This window comes from Fukomys damarensis, unplaced genomic scaffold, assembly GCF_012274545.1.
Source record: "Fukomys damarensis isolate Sample0158 unplaced genomic scaffold, DMR_v1.0_HiC HiC_scaffold_22, whole genome shotgun sequence".
In the NCBI taxonomy this organism is placed as follows: Eukaryota; Metazoa; Chordata; class Mammalia; order Rodentia; family Bathyergidae; genus Fukomys; species Fukomys damarensis.
This window is the reverse complement of record NW_022900934.1, coordinates 24,033,543-24,052,937: the sequence shown is the minus strand read 5'-3', so window position 1 is coordinate 24,052,937 and position 19,395 is coordinate 24,033,543. Positions and strand designations below refer to the sequence as shown.

Genomic DNA, 19,395 nt, shown 5'->3' with positions numbered 1-19,395 from the left:
TTTTTTTTTTTTTTTTTTTTGGTACTGGGGATTGAACTCAGGACCTTGCACTTATAAGGCAGGTGGCAGAACCACTGAGCTAAATCCCTGGCCCTCCATGATGCATTAAAAAAATTTTTTTTTGTGGTGCTGGGAATTTAACCCAGGGTCTCATGCATGCTAGGCAAGTGCTCTACCAATGACCTATATTAGTGGTGGTGAACCTATGACATGCATGCGGCAGCAGGCTGTTTGTATCATTGAAAAGCTCTAAAAGGTTCATCATCACTGACCTATATCATCAGCTCTGATGATTACTTTCTTAAATCATTAGGTATTTAGAATGTACTTCTAAAATTATAAAAATATGGTTTTTTAAATTTTTTATTTTTATTGAACTCAGGACCTTATGCTTGTGAAGTAGGTGGAAGCACCACTGATCTAAATCCCTGGCCCAAACCCAGGGCCTAACACATGCTCAGTAAGCACTATCATTAAGCTATATCCCCAGTCCTGGTTGGTTTTGTTGTGTTTTTTAACCACTGATTTGACTTAATTACATAATGCTTAGAGAACAGGATCTGTGTGATATCAATATTTGGTATTTATTGAAACTTTCTTTGGAAATAATCTATAGTCAATTTGTATACGTGCCCATTTATACTTGAAGAGATTAAGAACTCGTGAATACGAACTTCCACATACATTACATAAAAAGAATTATTTTATTCAAGTTTACTTTTTTTTTTTTAATAAGAGATGTGTTAAAAATCTCTAAGATCTGCTCTCTCTAAACTACTTGGAACACTGAGGCAGGGAGATTGCAAGTTTGAGGCCAAACTGGGTAACACAGTGCCATTCTGTCTCAAAAACAAAAGAAAACAAATCAAAAAACAAAATAAAAGGTAAATAATAGGAAACAGAGAGATCTTTTGCAAATGGGGAAGAGGATCAAGAGATAAGATTAAGGGAGGAAGGATGTGAGAAAAGGATGTAAAAAGAATTAAGATGTGTTGTCTTCATGTACCAACTCCCTATGATGAATGTGATCATTAGGTATTGCAAAATGTACTAATAAAAATAAAAATAAAAATTAAAGTCAAAAAAATGATTTGCTATCTCCATGTATTTCTTTTGGTACTTTTAGGCTAGACTATTAAGTACATAGAATTTAGCTATCTTGGTAAAAATTTTCCTTCTTTAGTATATACCACTACTCCTATTAATTTATATACTTTCTATCTAAATATCTTTTATCTGGTAAAGATATTTTTATGTTCTTTTTCTTGGTTAATACTCACCTGGTTTAATCTTTTTCTGTCTTTGTAACTTCCTAAGTCTTTGTATTTTATGTATTTCCTGTAAAAACATAAAGCTAAACCTGAAATACCACTCATTATTTTTTATCAGTGTTCATAGTCCAATTACTTGAACCATCAAATCAGACTTTATCATTCTGATTTCTATTTATTTTCCTATGTTGTTTTCCTGGATTGATTTTTTTTCATTATGCCTTTTCTACCTTTTCATTATTAGTTTAGAAAATGTATATTTTTATTATTTTACTCATATCTTTAAGAAGTCAACAGGGCTCAGGATTTAGCTCATTGGTGCCGCTGCCTGCCTTGCAAGACCTGGTGTTCAATCCCCAGTACCAAAAAAAAAAGAAGTCAACAGACACATCTGACTTAAAAAGTTTAACAATATACGATCATCATTAATTATTACTAAGTGACTCAATACTTTTTTAGATTTACCCCATGTTTTCCAATTATTTAGCTCACCATTCCTTCTTAGATCTTATTTCTTCCATCTTAGGTTCAAATTTCTTCTTCCTGAAGTACATCCTTGAGCAGTGCAATTAACAAGGGTCTGTTAATGGTAAATTCTCTTAGTCTCTATGAAAATGTCTTTATTTCTACTACTCTTGAATAGTAGGGCTAGGTTTAAAAGTCTAGGCTGTCAATTCTTTTATCAGCACTTTGAAAATACTATTTTAATGCTTTCTGGCTTCCAATGTTCCTGTTGAGAAATCAGGTATTAATCTGAGAATCTTTCCTTGGTAAATAATTGGTCTTCTGTCTCTCGTTACCTTTGCTGGCTTGTGTGTGCCATGTTGTCTTTGCTCTGCCATGCCTGTTTGTTATTCTGCCTTGTAATTGGCTGACTGTGGACTGAAACCTCTAGGGGCTGTAAGCCAAATAAACCCCTTCCCTTTTAACTTTGGGTGTTGGGTATTTTGTCTCAGTGAGAGAAAGGTAACTAAGACAGAAATGTGGTACCAGAGAAGTGAGGTTGTCACTGTGACATTACCTGGCCATGTGATTCAAAAAGTCTTTGGAACTGGTTTGTGGGAAGGGGAAGAGTTAGGAAAGATCAGGAGAGGCTAGCTAGAGAAGCAGACCTGGAACACCTTAGGCTGTTCTGTATGGGAGATTCCCGGCAGAGCTCAGAAGACCAGAAAGCCAGTTAAGATCAGGCTCAGGAGATTTCTGCTGGGAAAAAGGACTGCATTGGCTGTTGGAATCCAGATGATGTGTGTTATGGGTTGGCAGAAAATTTGTCTGCATTTTGTTCATGTCCAGAGACTTTGCCTGAGCTTGAGATTAGGAGTGGTTGACTATAACCTTGCAGAAGAAATTTCAAGGCAGTCGAATATTGAACCAGTGGCATGGCTACTTTTGGGGGTTTCTAGCCAGAACTATGCTGAGAATCAAGAGCAAAAGCCCAGAAAAATGATTTAAAATGTTTTGAGTTTGGCCAGAAAGGAAGCTCCAGTAGAGCTGTGGACTGCAAAGATTGAATAGAGCAGACCTTGATTGCTGAGAGGAAAAGAATAGAAAAGACGGCCTGAGGACATCACAGAAAGTAGCAGTCCACCCTTTGCAGCCTCAAAACTGCAAAAGTGAAGGACTTTGAGAAGGAAGACCCAGAAGACCATGTTGCAGAAAGAATGGCAGCCATCTAGGGAAGTCCTTCCAAAATGTCAGCCTAGGGAAGTTGTTCTGAAAGGGTGACCTAGGGAAGTTGTTCCAAAATGGTGACTTAGAGAAGTTTTTCATCAGAATTGGATTCAGAATGCTCAGCAATGCAGACACTGGACCCCTACAGCCAAGAGAGAGGAAAGGCTGGATGCTATTGCTCCAGCTGGCAGTAGACCTTGGCATTATTCACATGGTGCTGATTTTAGGTGCAGGCAGAATGCCAGAGTTGTGGGGTTAGAAAGGCTTTCACCCAGATTTTAAAAGAAGGCCTGAGAGGCCAGACAGGGTGCCCCTAAGAGGGCAATGTGTGAAGCTGTGAGTGTGAAGCTAAAGGTGCACTGGAGATTCCAGAAGTTTGGAGAAACCAGGAGCATGGATCTTCTGAGGAAAACAGCAAGGAAAGAGCAGAGCTGGCCCAAGAGAAAAGCCATAGAGCTACAACCACCAGAAATGCCATAGGGGCAAAGCCATCCAAGCCCTTTGGAGTTTCACACATTGCCTCAAGTTTTGGAAGTGGAACTGTGTAATGTAATGTTTGGGCTGCTGGATTTTGGACTTACTTTGATCCCATTTCTTTAAATCCTCCTGTTTGTACCTTTTGTAATGGTAATGTCTATTTTGTGCCATTGAAGGTTGAAGGTTTTGACTTTCTTTTCATTTGTATGGGGTCTTGCACTTAAGAGTTAACCTTAAATCTCAGAGGAGACATTGGACTTGGACTTTTCAGCAATGCTGAAACTTTTAGTACTTCAGCAACTCCTAGAGATGGACTAAATGCCTTTTATGAAAGGAATGTATATGAGTCTTTGGGGGGGGGGACCAAGGGCTCAATGTTACAGTTTGGGATGTCCCCTCAAAGCCTCATGAGATTACAGGCTTGAGTTAGAATGTGTGACAGTGAAATTGATTCATGATGCAATGCCAGGCTGAAGGGCACTAGGATTAAAGGTATGAGTGCTTCCTGCCCGAAGTAGTCTGAATAAGATAAAAGGGGCAGGGAGACACTGGTAATTCTCTCATTATCTTTGCTGTGCCATGTTATTTCTGCTCTGCCATGCCTGTTTGTTGACCCTGCTTCGAATTGGCTTATTATGGACTGAAACCTCTACAAACTGTAAGCCAAATAAACCCCTTCCCCTTAAAAAAAAAATTGGTCTTCTCTTTGGGTTGGTTTTAACATTCTATTTTTCATATTATTTAGTTTTACAATATTGTGTTTAGATATAGATTTAGTTGTAGTACTCAGGACTACTAGGCTTCTGATATTGAGGACTTCAGTCTTATTAGTTCTAGACAAATTCTTTAAATCTTGTCCCTCCTCATTTCTTTATTTTCTTTTGGAGCTCTTTTTAAAAAACATACGTTAAACCTCCTTTTATCCTCATGCCTCTTGGCCTCTTTTATATTTCTATCTTTATTCATCTCTGATATATTCTGGGTGATTCATTCAAATTCAACTTCAAATCTGAGTAATTCTAATTTAGTGAGCAAGTAATCTATTTTAATGTTTCAAAAAATTTCTACAAGTTCTGTTTCTCCTCCCCAAAATCTCTCTTTATACTTTGATAATATCTTGTTTTCTTCTTAACAATTTTATTAAGCATTCTCATATTCTTTTTTTTTGGTACTGGGGATCGAACTCAGACCTTGTGTTTGCAAGGCAGGTGGCAGCACCACTGAGCTAAATCTCCAGCCCATCACTTATACCTAAAATTCTGGAAGAAGGAAATTTAATTCTAAATTTATTTTAAGCTCATGTAGTAGGCCTCAACTAAGAGAAGTCTGCCATGATCTGGGTTGAGAATGTGCCTGCCCCTCCACAGCTTTGGCAATATCACTTAATGACTTAGCTTAGCCATTCCTGGGTCATTTCACTAAAATATTAAATGTCTAACATGCCTTATAACTCAACAACCACCATTTTCTCCAACCTCAATTAGAGCTCAGGTCAAGACAGACAAATTTCCCATTCGTCTCCCTTGTCAGAGGGTGACAATTTTCTAATCTATTTTTCACTGAAATTTTCAACTTCATGAGAGATTCTGAATTCTAACTTCATTCTTCACATGGATCCAAGGCAAGATTTCATCTTTTGTTTTTTCCTGGCCATTGAAACTCAAATCTCTTAGCATTCATAAAATCTCCTTTGTTTACTGGTGTTGAAATTTTCATATTTGACTTCTTTTTTGCTCTGCTGAATTCTTCTGATTTCTTATAAGCTCATCTATGCATTAAATGCTATATTTTTTCTTGAATTTTTAGGTATTTAGTAGTTGAAGAGGGTTGTAGGGTAAATATTTATTTGTTGAAATTGGATTTGTTTCTGAGGAATCTCACCCTGTTTTTCAAAGATGGTACAGTAAGTTTTCTTTGTCTACAATGGGCTTCCTATTCCCAGAAATTTTCAAGTACATGCTGACTACATGCTCACAAGTGACACTATAACATGTATTTCTAGTAGTAAGCAGGGATTTGGACCAGATTTGTAGTTCATACTTACTGGCAGTTTTGTTTCCAGGGGATACGTAATAATGTGGGGGATATTTTTAGTTGTCCTAGATGCAGGGATGGAACAGTAGTGTTATTGGCATCTGGTGGATAAAGGCCAAGGACAGTATTAAACATTACACAGGACTGCCCTTCAGGACAGAGAAGTATTGGCACAAAATATCAATAGTTTTGAGATTGAAAATTCTGGCTTAAAAGATTACTATAGAATCCTGACAAATCTTGGAATTCTATAGGGCCACAGAAAAATAGCATATAGATTTCAGTTGCAGAAGGATTTTGGAATCAACTTTCTATTGCCAATTCTAAGAAACAGTAGTGCCAAGAGTAACTGATAAACCAAGATTTCCCAGATACACAATACCAAAGTCATTTATTATTGTTTTAAGGGGTCTAAAGTCACTTTCCCTAGAAAAATTTCTGTTTAGTTTAACCTATTATTAACTTTTGTTTGTATCCTTTAGATCCCAAAAAGACAAGTGAGAAAAGGAATTTTAAAATATGCAATATGGAGGGCTGAGGATGTATCTCAGCACTAGAGTGCTCACGTACCACAAGTGAAGTCCTGGGTTCAATCCTCAATACCACACAGCTACACCCACACCATATATATGGTAGTGTGGTATGCATGTATGTATGTATGTGTGTGTGTGTGTGTGTGTGTGTGTGTATACATATGCTTGGTAGTTGTTATGACTTGTGTTTAGATGTCCCGTCAAAGCCTCACGCAGATGAGGTAGGGCTTTCTTTTCCAGAGGTGGCTGAATCTGTAACATGTGATGGTGGAATTAAGGGTATGTGATTACTAAACCACTACATATGAGCGATTGGTTTGGCACCACCTTAACCCCCAACAGTATAGATGAGATAAAAGGAGCAGAAAAATACTGTTAAGGTCCTTGTTGCTCTGTTCCTCCTGGCCGCCATAAACTATTTCTCCTTTGCCATGCCACTCTGCCTTGGAGCCAGCCTATTGTAGACTGAAACCTTTACAAACTGCAAGCCAAATAAACCTTTCCCCCTTTAATTCTGAGTGTTGGGTATTTTGTCTTGGCAAAAGAGAAAAGTAACTAACACAATAGTACGAAAAGATAACTGAGGATTAAAATGTTATTGTGACCAGAGATCATGACTAATTGATTATTCCTAGAACTTTTATTCTGTATAGTACCACAATCAGTGTCCATCATTAAATACCAACTTAACCTGATTTTTGGTTTCCTATATTGGTAATGAACTATAGTACTATGATTCATATTTCATGGAGATGTTTGTAAATATTCTTGGTATTTGCCAGATACTGGCCTGAGAAAGCTCACAATTAAGAGTTTTAACCATTTAATAGTATACTCCAAGTGAGTGTCACTCAAGCAGCATGTTTACTTACATACTGAGTATCCTGACTGTTACCTGGGCAAGTGTCATTTCAGTCAGTCAATTCTTGTACTGAATATATTTGATGAAATTGTCATTTTTATATTTCCTGTTATATTATCTTATAAAAATTAATGAAAAAATACGCAAGTTTTGGTCATTCTGCATTTAAATAATTGGACTGGTAAGTGGTTGACAGCAGTTTACAAGTGGGAGTCTTAACTTTTTAAGCCTGAAAGGATCTATAGCATTGTTTCCAGGACAAAATTAAAGATGTTTTTGGGCAACCCCTTTGACAGGAGTTGAGACTAGAGCCCAGATTTCCTGACTCTAAATGCCAGGTCTATTCATTATTTCATTAAGTATATATAACTTGGCTAGGTTCTTTTATTCCATTCTACTTGTAGCACTGTTCTAGCAGTGGCAGCCACATCCCCTATAATTTTTCATCAGGATGTTTTAACACCAAATGTTCAGGCTTCTGTGGGGAACTAACTATATTTACATACAGCTGGCATTTTCCATCTACTATGTAGATGTTAGCTCCAAAATCCAGGTTCTGACATATTTTAAAAAAAAAGAAGAGGAAATGTTTGTTGCATGAGTGGACTCATCTACTTTCAAGCACAAACTTGAAAAGATGGTGAGCAGTATTAACTCACTTTAAAGTGAAGAAACTGTTACCAGAGGAAGTACAGTAACCAGCTTGAGTTTAACTAATAAATGCATTTTCAGTATAAAAAAATTAGTTCCAATTCCTCAGCTTGTTCAGAACAGTTTACAAATTGAGCTCCTCTATCCTGCAGTATTTCTTCAAGAAGTTCAGTGGTAGGCAGGGAATGGAATGATTGTGTAATTTTAGGCTCTTACTCTGCTTCAACCGTAACAGCTATGCTTTTCTGTTTTATCTGAATAAAGGGCCTTGCAGTTGAAAAGGTTTGAAAGCCACCAATATAGTGAAAAGAGTGCTGAACTGGGAATTAGGCCATTACTACTTAACCCTAGGCAAGTCACTTTCCATGAATTCCACAGCTTCCTCTACTTTAAATAATAGAGCCAACTTAATTCTAGTAGTCTGTGAATCACAGAATATTGAGCTCACATGCCAAAGAAGAAATTTCAGGATTATGAGAAAAGGAAGGAAATAGTTTATAACTATCTCAAATTGTAAATACATAAAAACATATTCTCCCACATTTACAGATTCCATAAAAGCACACAAGAATTTTTAACTTACAAGTTCTTGGCCTCAGAGAAAGTGGGACATTCTCCATTGTACTATAACATCTTGAGGGTAGAAAATGTTTTACTCATTTCTATTTCAACACTTAGCATAGGTCTTGCCATACTACAGTAATTCAGTAAATGTTTACTACAGGGCTCAATGTACATCAGTCTTTACTCAAAAGATTGCAAAAACTGTATGCTTCATGCTCTGTAGTCCTGGGAGTGACTCATGTCTTACTGTCCTCGCTTAGTACACAGAGATGTAGCTATGTCATTGAGCCCCTGCCTATCTTTCAGGATGTAAAGCCAAAAAAGGAAATTAGTAAAATGTCATACCATTAAGAAGGCCTTACCTGGACCACCTGCCATGGGAAATCCTGCCTCCATTCTAACTGAATTTCCAGCTCCCATAGGTCCATTCATTCTCACATCTTGACTTCGGTGTTGAGCCAAAGCCAGGTTGATAGCACCTTCCCCTGAAAATCACAGTCAAATTATAAAAAGTAAATCATCGGAATTAAATATGAATTTGATTTAATCAGGAACAGCTTTAGTTTTGTGTTTTTGAAGAATTACGGTAAGTTTACCACCACAAAAAAAGGTGGGTCAATATTACATGTGTCTTTCTTCAGTCCATCTGCACAGGCTTACTTACATGAAATACGAAAGCAAACCAAATCCTACTTCTACTTATAGCAGGGCAAATGGACAATTATTATTGATGCTTAACATCATAAGTAGCTTAGAACTCTGAATATGTTCAACCACTGCATCAATTTTTGTATGTGTTTATGCATGAACACACACAAGAAAATACATTCTCGCCTGGTGTGGTGGTGAATGCCTATAATCCCAGCACTCAGGAGCCTGAGGCAGTAGGAACACTGCAAGTTCGAGGCCAGACTGGGCTACACAGTGAGTGCAAGGCCAGCCTGAACTACATAGTGAGACCTATCTCCAAAAAGAAAAGAAAATACATTCTCAGAAATCCTCAAAACCCTAGATTTCCTTCGGGGAATTTACAACCAGTGGGTAGAGATATGTGTAGGTTTAATAGAGAAATAAGATATGATGGTATGTAATAATACCTTTGACTAAAAATAGCAATTTATTTTCAATAATTACAATATAAAAAGATTGCTAGCACAGAAATTCATGCAAAATAGATAGGTTGCTACTACTATACATCTGAGACACTTGATAAGATCATTTGTATAGGATTTTGTTTTTGCTTTTGGGGGTGCTGCAGAATGAACCCAGGGTCTTACATATACTTATTGGAGACCAGCCATAAGATGCATAGATTGGTTAGGGGCCAGATTACAGGCCCCACAGGCTAAGGGTCAATGTTAACTTGCCCCAGGAATAGAGAAGTATGACTTTCTGGCTGTGTGTAACGTGCAAACATAGTACTCCTGAGAGTACTATGATAGCTCCTACTTAGGCAATAAATTATACAGACATCCAGTACAGGGAAGGACCTTGACTTTTCCCTCTGAGATGCTAAACTCGGTCTGCTATTCTAATCTTACTACAGTCACTGTTCCTGGGATTGTACCCTCCCCTGCACTTCTTGGTGAATAGTAAAAGCAGAGTTCACAGAAGCCTGTCCAGTGGAGACAAATTTCCTCCAAGTTCCTCAATGAAAATGTATAATAAGTCTGTCTCTTTCTTTTATTCCCTGTCCTTCTCTCTACAGGTATTAGTGAGTCTAAAGAGCTCCTGATATATGCTAAACATGGGCAATATGGTTTTTAATACTCACAAAATTTTACCCCTTTTGAGCTTCACAACAGCCTAACAGGTGGATGCACTAGAAGTGTCCCAAGTGAGTAGGCCTTGAATTTAGCTTCCTGTGCTGAATCCACAATTTTGACTAATTTTTCCATTAAGTTTATTAGTACATTTAAAGCAAACAATGCAGTCACATTTATCATTGGGATCTTGTACCTTTACATGATATATCTTGGTTCTTGTTTTTTTCCCCATTCCCCTGCCCTCCCCTTCACCCTTCCCTATTTACAAAGACTTTGTTTCCATTTTTTCATTTTTTCACATTTTTTTTCCCCTTATTTCCTTTCCCCTCCCCTTCCCACTTTCCCTTTAGCCATTTCACAATTTTGACTATTGTTACCATGGAAGACAACACCATCTTGTGGACAGTTAAAATATAACTAGCCTGTGGCTGAGGAACTGAAAGGCTGCATTCCCCAAGTCTTGCTATACTATAAAGTCTCAGTTTACAGTAGGATAATAAAGCAGGAAAGAAATGAGAGTATAACAGTTTCCTTCACTGATGTAGGTCAGCTTTCTGTATGTATTTTAACTAGGGAGGTTAGCTGGTCATGGGGAACAACAACTTTATCAAAAAGGGAATAATCACTGGGGGATACAATATACTCTGACTTACCTACAGGAATTAAAAGAGAATCAGAATACAGGTCTTGAGAGTTTCCACCAATGAGAAGTAACTTAAAATACACCAAACTTGCTATGATATTCTAAGCAGAAAGAGTTCTCGAAATGGTATCAGATCATGTTACTCCTCTGCTTAAAATTGCTCCACTGCTTCCCAAACTTAAAAGCCAAACTTAACAGAGAATACAGTCTCCTTATTTAGTCCAGGGCGGATCAGCATAAACATGAGCCACACATGTAATATAAAATTTTCTAGAAGCCATAGTAAAAAAGGTAAAAAGAAACATAAAATATGACATATTTTATTAAACCCAACATACCCACTGTATTATTATTTCAACATATAATACAAAAGTTACTAATGGACTATTTCACACTACTTGGGGGGTACTAACTCTTTAAAATCCAATATATTTTGTACTTACAACATATATCAATATGGAGAAACTACACTTTTAATGCTTAACAGCCACATATGGCTTGTCCCAACCATATAAGACAGCCCAGATATAGCTCTTGCCTACCTCTTTAACTTCACCTCCAATAATTTTCTACTTCAGTAACAAGGGTTCAGCCTCACCATGTTTTAGTTTCTTAGTCACACAAAACTGCATCTAACCTCAGGGCCTTTGCACACACATGTTGTCCCCTCTGCACAGTTCTCTGCACTCTTCCCATAGCCAGATTCTCGATTTTTATGCAATCTTAAATGCCACATGCCGAAACAGGCCTCCTTTACCATCTTACCCAAGGTTGGGTCACCCTTATCAGAATACCTTATTATTTCTTCACAGCACATCCCATGAAATTATGTGTTCACTTGTTTTCTTATCTGCCTCCCCTACCACCATAAAAATTTATTATAAATCTGCTTTAGTTGTTTACATATTTTGTTCCAGCAAAATTATTAAAAAACATTCCCTTTCACTCTCAAAAGTGTCCTAATTTAGATGATAAATTATAGTGTCACCTAACTATATCCTTTATACATAGAAAAGTACCTGGCAGATGGTAGGTGCCCATTAGCTATGATGAGTAGTCAGCTTACAAAGAAATAGACTTTGTATATGAAAAGTGCATTTCTGGAAAATCTCACATAGTATAATAAAATCTCACACTAAAAAATAGGTTTGATGGGAAAAACAGGATTGGGGCATACTCAAAACTTGAGAGGCTTTGTAACCTGAGCTCTAATAAAAACAGCAGTTAGTAAAGCAAAATATTCCCAAAACAATGGAGTGGAAATGCCTGGCTAAATGTAGATGCAGTGATTCTCTGATGTAGTGGGGCTGCTGTAAAGGAGGCACAAAAGTGCAACCAGAGAGCCATGCAAGGCTGGGGATGCATGCCTGGGGAAGGTATTGAATATAATAAACTGTAATTCTTAATTTTTAAAAATTAAGAGTTGAAAGGACTCCAACCTTTGAAATGACTGAGCTAATAATTATTGACAATTATAATTCAATTTGCATTATACCAGCTCTTTTTTAAAATAGAAAAAAACCTACATACGAATAAATATAACTTCTACATTATACTATTACTATTTCCCTAGTTGCCAAATGCATATAAACTAACTGATGTCAGAGAAACACAGGTAAAGTACACTGGGAGCCACAAAACTACATCCAATGGGCCGAATCTAACTCACTGCCTGTTTATTTAAATAATGTTCACACAGATTTATGATTACCCTCCCCAACTCCCCAGCCAAAACCTAAAAAAAAAGGAAGGGTAGGAGTATTCTCTAATGGAGAATGGACTTTTGGAGGAATAATCTGTTCCTCAATCCTGGCAGCAGACTCCATGACAGTAGCAACACTGTCTCTTCAACTAGAAAAAGTCATTAACCCAATTTCCAGGTTCATAACAGCCACAACTTTCACACCTGCCTCAATTTCCAGGACTGTTGAAAGAAGAGAAAGGGAGGCCACATGGGACACTAAAGGACTCTTCCTGTATTATGGTAATCATTGTTATTTGTAAATTTCATAATTAAAAAATATGTATTATCTATTTTGCTTCCTTCTAGTACTTGTTTCCATTTATGGCTAGAATATTAAAGGGGAGCCAGTATTTTACCCTTTCAAGAACTTGTAGGAAGTAAGTCTGATTAAGAAAATAAACTGGTGCTTTCTTCTCCAGGAATAGCCCTAGTAGTTAAGGTTCCAAAGGTGCCAGGTATGGTGGTGCACACCTGTAATCCCAATAGCCAGGAGGCTGAGGCAGGAGGATCGCTGCAAGTTCCAGGCTACATAGTGAGTTCAAGGCCAGTCTAAACTACATTGAGACCCTGTCTCAAACACCAAAAAAAAAAAAGACTCAGGCATATAGGTAACAGACTATAAAACATCTGGGGTTTAAAACAAAACACTATGTCCGTTGGAAACTGGATAAAGAAGATGTGGTTTTTCTATAAAATGGAATATTACTCAGACATAAAGAATGAGAAAATAGATTCATTCATAGGAAAATGGATACATATTGAAGATATACTCCTAAGTGAAATAAATAAGGCACACATGTGTAAATACTGAATAGTTTCTCTGGTGTGACTAATCTGCAATAATACATAAGATCCTAATAAGATTACTGACATTGAGAAATTGGAAGAAAGGAGCTAAAGGTGTGGGGAAGGGTAATAAGGGAAAAGAAAAAAATGTGAGAGAATGAAAAGATGAAAATAAAGTGTTTGTAGATGGGGAGGGGAGGAGGGGGTGAAGGGAGGGCAGAGGTAAGGGGAAAAATGAGAACCAAGACTTGTCATGTAGAGGTACAAGATCCCAACAATGAATGTAACTGTACTATATCCCTAAAATGTACCAATAAACTCAATTAAAGCTGAAAAAAAAACCCACTATGTCCTTCCTAAAGTATAAATAGGTTATATGTTGTTTGTTATTTTATCCAATAGTTGTTTGACTTTACTTTACTCAACAGTTCTTCCTATAGATTGCTGTGAGTTAATTTTAGTTTTATTTTTCTGGATCCTTTTAGATGACACAACAATATTTTTCATAATAAACTGGTTATTGTTTAAGCCATTATTTCCTCATTTATCGAATAAAATTACTATATTGCTTAATCTAAAAATAACTCTTCTCTAAATAACCTTTGTGTATTGGTATTGCCCCTCTTGGGGCACTGCAACCTACAATCCTAGACTGCACAACATATGTGTCATTCCTAAATGATAAACTTTTCAGCTGCTCAGGTTTCACTGAGCATTTAGGTTCTAAGTGAGCATAGGGTCAGTAGGGTTTGGCCCACAAGTAGAAGGGAAGGCTGGAATCACTGGTTGCCACTTGTTTGTATCAACACAGGAGGGAAAGAAAGGGTTCTGGTTCACTGGGTCTCCCAAAGAGAAGAAATCCCTGTGTGTTCTACTTTTAGTATTTACATCTATCATAAGTCTGTCTCCCTTACTAAGGTCATAAGCTCTATTACATTCATAACAGCAAGGACCATATCTTATTTATCACTATATTACAAGCACTAAAGCAAAGTGGTACTACCGTACACTTTCTTTGCTTTCATTCAACACATATTTACTAAAGAGTTGGACATGTGCCAAGCAAGCCAGAGATACAGCAGTTAGCAAAACCAGATGTGGTCCCTGCCCTGCTGGAGCTTATAGTCTATGGGTGAATAAAACAATAAATAATTGCTTTAATAAAAGTATGAGATAAATGATCTGAGATAAAGAAAAAGACTTTTGTGAGAACATATAACAAAGAATTTTGAAGTAGGGTATTCAGAAAATATATCCTCAAGACTTAGGCTAGCACTAAAAGGCTAAGTAGACACTAACTGGGAGAAAGGGAATGGTAGGGGAACTCTATATACTGAAGAAATCAATGCAAAGGACCCGTGGAAACCAATGAAAACACTGAATTTTCAAGCCACAAGAAACTAAGAAAGGCTGAGAAACTGAAAAGAGAGTGGAGTTATCCAGATAAGCCTGGACCAGAAGGTAGAGGTCAGATGTGCAAGGCTTTAGGTCACGGTAAAGACTCTGGTCTTTATTCTTTGAACAACAGCAAACAGGGTTTTAAACTTGATGTATTTGTGTGTGTTTGCACTGACCATATTTTTATTTTAAAAAGGATGAGTCCAGTGAAAGTACCTGAAAAACGAACTTTGTTATAAAAGGACTATTAGGGCCTCCTACTCTGTTAGACGAATGAAGAAAATATTAAAAGTTTATTTGGTAGAAGGAAGCAATTGAAGTAGAATATTTTCCCCAGTACAGTAATAAATCCAGAAGCTTTGCATTGAACTATATCCCCAACCTTTAAATTTTTTTTTTTTTTTTTATTTTGAGACAGGGTCTTACTAAATTGCCCAGGCTGTGCTCAAACTTGGTATTCTACCACCTCAGTTTCCTGGAGTGCTGGGATTACAGGAGTGCATGACTATGTTTGAAAAAATTATATATTCTTTAAAAGATAAATAAGTTCCTGGTCAGGGTACCAGTAAAATCAGTCTGAGATAAATGGCCAAAATTAGCCAAAGGAATACAGGCTGAGGATACAGGTATTAAAGAACATGGGGGCCCAACAATAGCCTCAATTTCTCTCTGTCCTGAGGTGTTGCAATATGAAGCACAGGTTACATGAGCTACTTGGCAATCTGGAAATCATGCTATCTTCTTTAGCTCTCCACTCAGAGATTTTTTTTTTTTGGTACCAGGGATCAAATTTGGGGCCTTGCACTTGTGAGGCAGGCAGCGGCACCACTGAGCTAAATCCCTGGCCCAGATCATGCTATCTTCTACTGTTGTATTTGGGGAAGGAGTACCGGGGATCGAACTCGGGTCCTTGTACTTGCGAGTCAGGTGGTAGAGCCACTGAGCTAAATCCCAGGCCCTTCTACTGTTATACTTTGGTCAAAATGGGCACATGGCAAATTAAAAAAACCTTCAATCTGAACGGAGAGGATCCCCAAATCCCGAAGCTGCTGGTTGTTGCTCTGAGCCAGGATCCGTAGCCGTTCTGCTGCTTCCCGGGGAATGTTGAATGTCACACGCACACTGTTCCATGGCTCCACCTTCTGTACCTTTAGCTTGCTGGATTCTTGGTTATAAAGGAAAAAAGAGTAATATTAGTAATTTTATAGCTACTAGAAGATATGGAATAAGGAGAACCTAGACTTTAGCATTAAGCAGACCTCAAATATAATCCCAGTTTTGCCATTTAGTACCTGGGTGACAAAGAACAAGTTAAACTGGCACCTTTCTCTTCTCTAAAGCTATGAAAAACTAATATTGTACATGCAAAAAGAAACTTCGCCCATTATCTGGGACACTATAGGTACTGAAAGAAGATGAGGTAAGGAATATATGAAAGATAAAAGTTTAAATTAGCTAACAAATGTTTACTTCTAGACTCAGTTCAATGTATGTGACTGAGAAGCTGAGAATATATATGCTTCAACTTTAAAATTTATTAATATACTGGATTTAGATATGTCAGCTGTAGATTAGAGAATTTGCAGCTATGGTCTCTGAATTAATTTTAAGGAATGGCACTAAAAAAGGAAACACTAGATTTATTCTTAACATTTTAAAATGTTTACAATGTTCTCTCTCCAAATTAATTATGGGCTTAGAATTTTAGAAATCATACTTAAATATTCATTGGGCATCTCTGCAAAATATTCATAGAGATGAAACACTTCTTTCGATGATCTCTACATGTTTTAATCTAAGAAGGGCTGAATTAAGTCTTGATTTTTTAAATAACTTTAATGTTTAAAAATTTCCCTACTTTAGAGTGCAGTTTCTCTTTTTTTTTGAGAAAGGGTCTCACTATGTAGTTGAGACTGACCTGGAACTCACTATGTAGCTCAGACACCGGTCTCGAACTCACAGTGATCCTCCTGCCTCAGCCTCCCGAGTGCTGGAATTACAGGCATGAGCCACCATGCCCGGCTAGAGTGCAGTTTCTATGAAGTGCACCAAACTGAAGTAAAAAGGCAATATGACAACTAAACTGCAGTAGGTTAGTAAACACTGTATTTTAGCATTATAGCAAATCTGACAAGTCAGTGTAAATTTCAAGAATTTTTTTTTTTTTTTGTACTGGGGATGAGACTCAGGACCTTGAGCTTGTGAGGCAGGCAGTGGAACCACTGAACTAAATCTCTGGCTCAAGAAATATTTTTAAAAGAAAATACAAAAGCTAATTACTGGAAAACCTAGGTATTCACACACAAAATAGTAAAGTTGGACCTAACACTACATATAAAAGTTAACAAATATCTAATACTCTTAAGAAAATATATGGTATCATCTTCACAACTCTGGATTTTGCAGTGATTTTACAGATACGACACAAAAGACAGAGAAGAAACAACAACAAAAAACAAGAAAAAACAAAAAACTGGACAGCATAAAAATTCTGTGCATCAAAACACACTATCAACAGAGTAAAAAGGAGAAATTATTTACAAATTGTGTATCTGATAGGGTATCGAAATGAGAACACTTAAAACTCAACCAACAAACTGGGCGTGGTGGTGCTCACCTGTAATCCCAGCACAGTGGGAGGCCGAGGAAGGAGGATCACAAGTTCAAACCTATACCCCCAGCAATGTAGTGACTCAGCAAGACCCCAACTCAGAATAAAAAATTAAAAAAGGGCTGAGGATGTATTAGTCAGTGTAAAGACACCAGGTTCAATTAACAGTACAACAAAACAGCCCGATTTTAAAAAGTGCCAATGACTTAAATAGACATTTCTTACCAAATTTTTCTTAAAAAAATTTTTTTTAAAGGCTGGGACTATGCAAATGGTTCAATCTTCGGTACTGACTGACTGACTGAATGAATGAATTCAGCAATGAACAATTCTCAGGCACAACCAGGACCTTATGTTATCTATCATATCATACATGATATAAATATCATATAATTATAGTTATCATATCATACATATGATATATATAATTATAGTTACAATGATGGTAATAATGGCAATTTCAACACATAAAATTTTCTAATACTATGCATGTTAAATGATTAACTGTAGTCTTGTAAAACGCAACAAAAAGACCTTAAAAAATGCCTCTCTAGACATCAAATTTCAAAGAAAAACCCCACAAACCTAAAAATAAAAATCTAATTAGCACTTGATCAAATTAGTATTTGTGATAAAAGGATAAAATCTAGGTTTCTGCTGTGTCTGGAGGGATTAAATTGTTGTGTTAATCAAAAAAGATGGTGAACATATAAACCACACTTCAAAACCACAAATGTCTACCAGATCCAGATATGTTATCTAAATGTACAAAGAACTCAGGAGGCTAAGGCAGAAGGACTGCAAGTTCAAGGACAGCCTAGTCAACTTAGTGATACTTTGTCTGAAAAAGGGGGGATGGGGTAGAGATGTAGCTCAGTGGTAGAGTGCTTGTCTTGAGGCCCTAAATTCAATCCCTAGTAACCATAAACAAACGTGCAAAGTAAAATGTGTGAAGAGGCCAGATGGGATCTGTGATAAAACCACCTGTTCTCAGTGGCAGCTGCAATTTAACATCATCTGGGAAAGGAGAGCTTGGTGTTATTTTTAAAGACAAATTTTAAAAATTGGGATTTTAATTACAATATCTCAATTTTTTTATTTTAAAAAATTTTAATATTTTGGCACTGCTGTGGATCAAACCCAAGGGCTCATGTGTGCTAGGTAAGCACTACATGAACTACAGCCTAAACTTTTCAAATTTTTATTTTCAGAAAGAATGGTTTCCTAGGCTGGCCTTGAACTTGCAATCCTCCTGCCTTAGTTTCTGAAGTAGATGAGCTAGCAAGCATCTGCCATTACAATTGGCTCAATTTTTAAAGCATTGCAATAGATTCAAAAGGCTCTTAGTGACCTCTGACAAAACTTAAAAAGGAACAAATTCAAAACACACTACACATAAATTCATAAAATAATGTTTTTTTTCCCTAAGATTTAAGGGGCTTTAAAGATCTACTTTAACCTTGTCAATTTACAGGTTAAGGAAACAGATCAGAGTTTAGTTTTTTGTTTGTTTGTTTTTTGAGACAGGGTTTCACTATGTAGTTGAGACTGATTTGGAACTCACTATGTAGCCCAGGCTGGTCTCAAACTCACAGCAATCCTCCTGCCTCAGCCTCCCAAGTGCTGGGATTACAGGCGTACCATCACACCCAGCTCTGTATGAACACCACGCCCAGCTCAGATCAGAGTTTAAAACAATAAATAAATTTGGGTCTTGAGAATTACCTCTCTCTACTATAGTAGGTAAGGATTTTTATGTTAAGCAATACTTTATTAGTTCAGTTTCTCTATGTACACAGAGAAACACAAGCATTTCTATTTTTAAAGATCCTAACATCCCAACTTTGTGCTTAAAATCAGCCTTTCAACCTTGTTTAGCAAACTTGGTAAAACTCAAGATAACAGTGGAAGGGAACATACTTCAGAAAACCAACAAGAAATAATAATTAAAGCAAATTACCCATGTGTAATAAATTAGGCACATTCTTTAATATGGTATCCAATTTCCATTTGAAGTCTTTATCATCTATATTTCCTTTGAAGGCAACAAAAATTGTAGAATCCTCCAAAATACTATCATTTTTTGTGTCATCATCTTCTAGTCCAGAGTCAAAATCCATCTCTGAATCTTCCACTGTTGATGAACACAAGGAAGTATAGATGTCTTCTAAGTTTGGGAGATCATCCAAAACCATGGTGAATATTATTCCAGAAGCATATGCCAAGTGGACAATGAGAAAACCTTTCAAAAGAGAAGATGCAAAAGGAGTATGATAAGGCATTCAACAATCCATAGTTCTGTGAAAATTGTAATTTGTTTGTCAAGTAATAAGATGTATCATAAAAATTAAGAAATTAGAGAAGTTAAAACTATTTTAATTAAG

General features: G+C 36.8%; 1 protein-coding gene across 6 annotated transcripts in view; it reads right to left on the bottom strand.

The window, feature by feature from the left end:
- Nucleotides 1–19,395, bottom strand: part of Ncoa6 (nuclear receptor coactivator 6) — an 89,683-nt gene that overhangs the window by 41,232 nt on the left and 29,056 nt on the right. For all 6 annotated transcript variants that reach the window (XM_010639932.3, XM_010639930.3, XM_010639931.3 and 3 more), the window contains 3 exons: nucleotides 18,972–19,253; nucleotides 15,410–15,565; nucleotides 8,426–8,548 (listed from right to left, as the gene is read on the bottom strand). In XM_010639932.3, the coding sequence (XP_010638234.1) occupies nucleotides 8,426–8,548; nucleotides 15,410–15,565; nucleotides 18,972–19,206 (514 nt within the window). In that variant the 5' untranslated portion in view covers nucleotides 19,207–19,253. The remainder of the gene's footprint in view (nucleotides 1–8,425; nucleotides 8,549–15,409; nucleotides 15,566–18,971; nucleotides 19,254–19,395) is intronic.